Raw genomic sequence first — 3,684 nt, 5'->3', positions numbered from 1 at the left:
AAAAAAAAAAAAAAACCCACCTAGAACAGTATCTGGAACATATAAGGTGGTCATCCATGCTTTCCCAGAATATTTTATAATACTTTTAAAAACATTATCATCAACTGCTTATCTTAATGAGACTACACTGGATCTTTGGCTATTGTAATAACATAATATATTCCATTTTTCAAGTATTAGCTTTTAAAATAAGATTTTTAGCCATGGATATGCAAAACCTAGGCCCTCATGAAAAGATCTTGTACAATTATAACAGAAGACAATAAAAGTGCTAAAACATACTGTATAAGAAATAAACATGAAAACAGAGAGTGAGTTTAAAGAGAAAAGAAAACTCTTATTCTGGAACAGTCCTAGTTTTAAACAACAGGAATTATAATCACCTTATTGTTGGGACATTTTTGCGGTAGCTGTGGTTTGAAGACATCCGAGTCCAAATCGCTAATCCAACAGTTAGCTATGAGCAAACATGTCACATAACCTCTACAATGAATCACCAGTTTCTTTATTTGTAAAATGGCTACAAATACTAACTTCTTCAAACAGTTGTACCCATGGTTAAAAAGACAACGGAAGTGAAGGTGCTTGCCAAAGCACTCACTACAGAGGGCACTCACATTTTTATTGACCCAATCTACATTAAACCCCACTCCCTTTCTAGCATTAACATTTGGGTTTCTTTTTAATTTCATTTTAAAAATTAAAATTGATAATTAAAGGCAAAGTTTTCTTTTTAGTTACACAATTCTATGAACTTGAACACATGCAGAGATTAGTGTAGACATCATCACAATCAAGATAGAAGAGCTGTCACCCCAGAAAGCTTCCTCATGCCCCCTCTTTGTAGTCAAACACTCCTCCCTAACTCTTAGCCAACACTAATCTATTGTTTACCTTTATAATTTTGTCATTTTAAGAATGTTACATAAATGGAATCAGTATATAACCTTTAAGGATTGGCTTCTTTTACTCAGCACAACGCTCCTGAGATCCAAGTTGTCGCATGTATCAAGAGTTCATTCTTTTTTATTGCTATGTCGTAGTCCACTGCATGGCTGGTACCAGGCTTTATTTAACCATTCACATTACAGTTTTTGGTGACTATGAGTCGAGCTGCTATAAAAAGTCATATACAGGTTTTTGTGTGAACCTAGATTTTTAATCCACTTGGATAAATATACCTAGAAGCGGTCTCTGAACCCATTTTGAACCTATTATTGTTTAAATAAAATTTTAAAATGGTAACTTCTTTTTCAGTATTATCCAATTTGAATATTTTGAGAAACATCTGGTTTACAACGGAGGACAACAGCAAAATGGTTTCATTTTTCAGGAATGAGCCCTTTACATAACATATGCCAATGTATTTTAAGACCAAAATATTAAATAATAAGGTCAACTCCACGTGAAAAAAATACTTTCTGGGTCTGATTCTTGCTACTACCACCTAAACCCAGGATTCTCCCCATGAGTCTGGCCTCAGGAAACATTCTACTCATTAACAGTTGTTGATGGTTTCTATTTTGCCAACCTATTTATTACCTGTTCTAGCTGTTTCTGAACCATGCTTTGCTGTTCAGTAACATGCTTGAGTTGTTCAGCATCCTCTTCTGGAAACTCACGCCCAGCTTTCTTGGCAGTACGTTGCTTAGCTGACAGGGCCTTCTTAGATTTTCTGTGTGCACCAATTTGTTCTTCAAGATATTTCTGCTGCATCTGAAGAAGCTGTTGGGTCTCCTGGAGCCATTCTTCATACTGCTTACGTTGTGAATCATCTGAGGAAAAAATTAAGAATTCATCTGTGTTAATTTTCTAAAGGGCCCAATATTATAAAAGTTACACAAATTCATTTTGTAAGGGAATACAGTTTCACCATGACTATTTAATAGAAAATTTGATAACATAAATACTAACTGGATCATTATATGACTATAAAATAAGATTTTAGAAAAATATTTAATAAGAAGGCTAGAGAATACATATTCTTAGGATACTGGTTAATTTAATAGCTGTAAATACCACAAATCCAATCTTTGAAAAACAGAAGACTTATCTAACAGAATGCTTTTATCTACTAACAAATGCTCTAACCCACAAGCCGAACTATATGCTAACTTATATATGCACTTTATTAATTCAACTTTACAGATTTTGAAGAGACAAAGTAAGACATATCCCAATAAGGTCTAGTGCATTAGATTAGATAATCATGTCCCATGCTAATTTTCCTTAGTTTGTAAGTTCTTCCCTGTTTCTTAATCATGAAAAAATGTCCTAAGCTGAGAGGGAGGGAACCCAGAATGTTTTAGAAAGGGCCAATTTAAAGTCTGTATTTTATAAAGGAAATCCATAAATTGAAAACACTAATTTTTATTTTAATAATTTATACTTTTATAAATAAGGGGAGGGAATAGTTAACCATAAAACCTATGCTACTTCTATGACTATCATTGAATCTCCCCAAATAGTCATCTCTTCATCTTCTGCCAACATTCCCCTCTTTACTCTGCAAGGGCACTTTACTGCACTGATGACAAGCCACAAAAAAAAAAAAAAGTCATCTTATGTAGTGAAATTCTGAATATACCTTTTTGACTCACTACAAGACAAAGAAATAAATAAATACAATTTGAAGGACATTAGCTGAAAATAACATCAATGATAACAGAATATTGTCATACATTAAGAATCCAACCAAAGCCAATGGGCACAATAAAGCCAGAAAAAGCCAGTTGGTTACAGTCATTTACTTGTTTTTAATGCAAATATGTATTCAAATTATAATCATAATTAACATGGGGGAATTTCAAAAGGTCACACTTTGGGTTTGTTCCTAAACCCAGAAGTTCCAGTATATGTATGAACTTGAAATCTAGTCTACTAAATTTGAAGGGCATTTTTTCAAGAACAGGCTTTTTCACAAGATTTCAGAAGTTCTGCTTCTGGTAGAATGAGACCTACCGCAAGGAAAGCCTTTCTGGTTTCTGGAACCAGGAGAGCAGAGGTGAGCAAAATGAAAAATAATGGTGAAAAAAAAGTTAGCTAAACAGTCTGAAGATTTCAGAAAGGTTCAGTTTGGGGAGAACTTTAAATACTATCCTGAACCACCTTGGGACCCCTGAAGATAACTAGAAAGGATCCAGGGTGATCCTGCATACCTGACCTTATACCATGCTGCAAACCCAACTATTTCTAAGCATATTCCCTTTGTTTTTCCCATTTAGTGTCCTTGTCACTTAGGCAGACAGTCTTTAGAGCAAAAAGTGGTTTAATTCCATAGATTGTCAAGTGCCCAATCTATATACGAAAACAGCAACAACAATATTGAAGAGAATGGGGAAGATGATTTTTTCTGTATTAACATACTTATCTCTAATTCCTCATGCATAGTGGGAAAAAAAGCAATGAAAATACATGCCTTCAAGAAAAGATGCCTAACAGGGCAGTGATGTTTACTGTAAGATGAGGGCACTTAGGGTTAAAATAATATACCTATACTAACTCCAAGTTTTTAGAACAACATAAATGTAGTGCAAAAACAAGCAATCCCCCAAAAACACATAACTTATTAGATTTATACTTACTGACAAAGCCTGGACCAAAATTTGGAGGATTAGGCCTAGAAATCTGATGTGTTATACTGCCATCCTAAAATAAGTAAAATTTACAAATATGTTTATTCCA

At 34.0% G+C, this 3,684-nt stretch overlaps 1 protein-coding gene across 1 annotated transcript in view; it reads right to left on the bottom strand.

The window, feature by feature from the left end:
• The window catches only part of KMT2C (lysine (K)-specific methyltransferase 2C), a 127,732-nt gene that overhangs the window by 33,359 nt on the left and 90,689 nt on the right, over positions 1 to 3,684 (bottom strand). The window contains exons 34-35 of the mRNA XM_012662137.1: positions 3,585 to 3,648; positions 1,543 to 1,775 (exon numbers count right to left, since the gene is read on the bottom strand). Coding sequence (XP_012517591.1) covers positions 1,543 to 1,775; positions 3,585 to 3,648 — 297 coding nt within the window. The remainder of the gene's footprint in view (positions 1 to 1,542; positions 1,776 to 3,584; positions 3,649 to 3,684) is intronic.

The sequence above is a fragment of the Propithecus coquereli genome, unplaced genomic scaffold, assembly GCF_000956105.1.
Source record: "Propithecus coquereli isolate 6110/MARCELLA unplaced genomic scaffold, Pcoq_1.0 Scaffold75, whole genome shotgun sequence".
NCBI lineage: Eukaryota > Metazoa > Chordata > Mammalia > Primates > Indriidae > Propithecus > Propithecus coquereli.
This window is presented reverse-complemented; position numbering and strand designations above follow the sequence as displayed.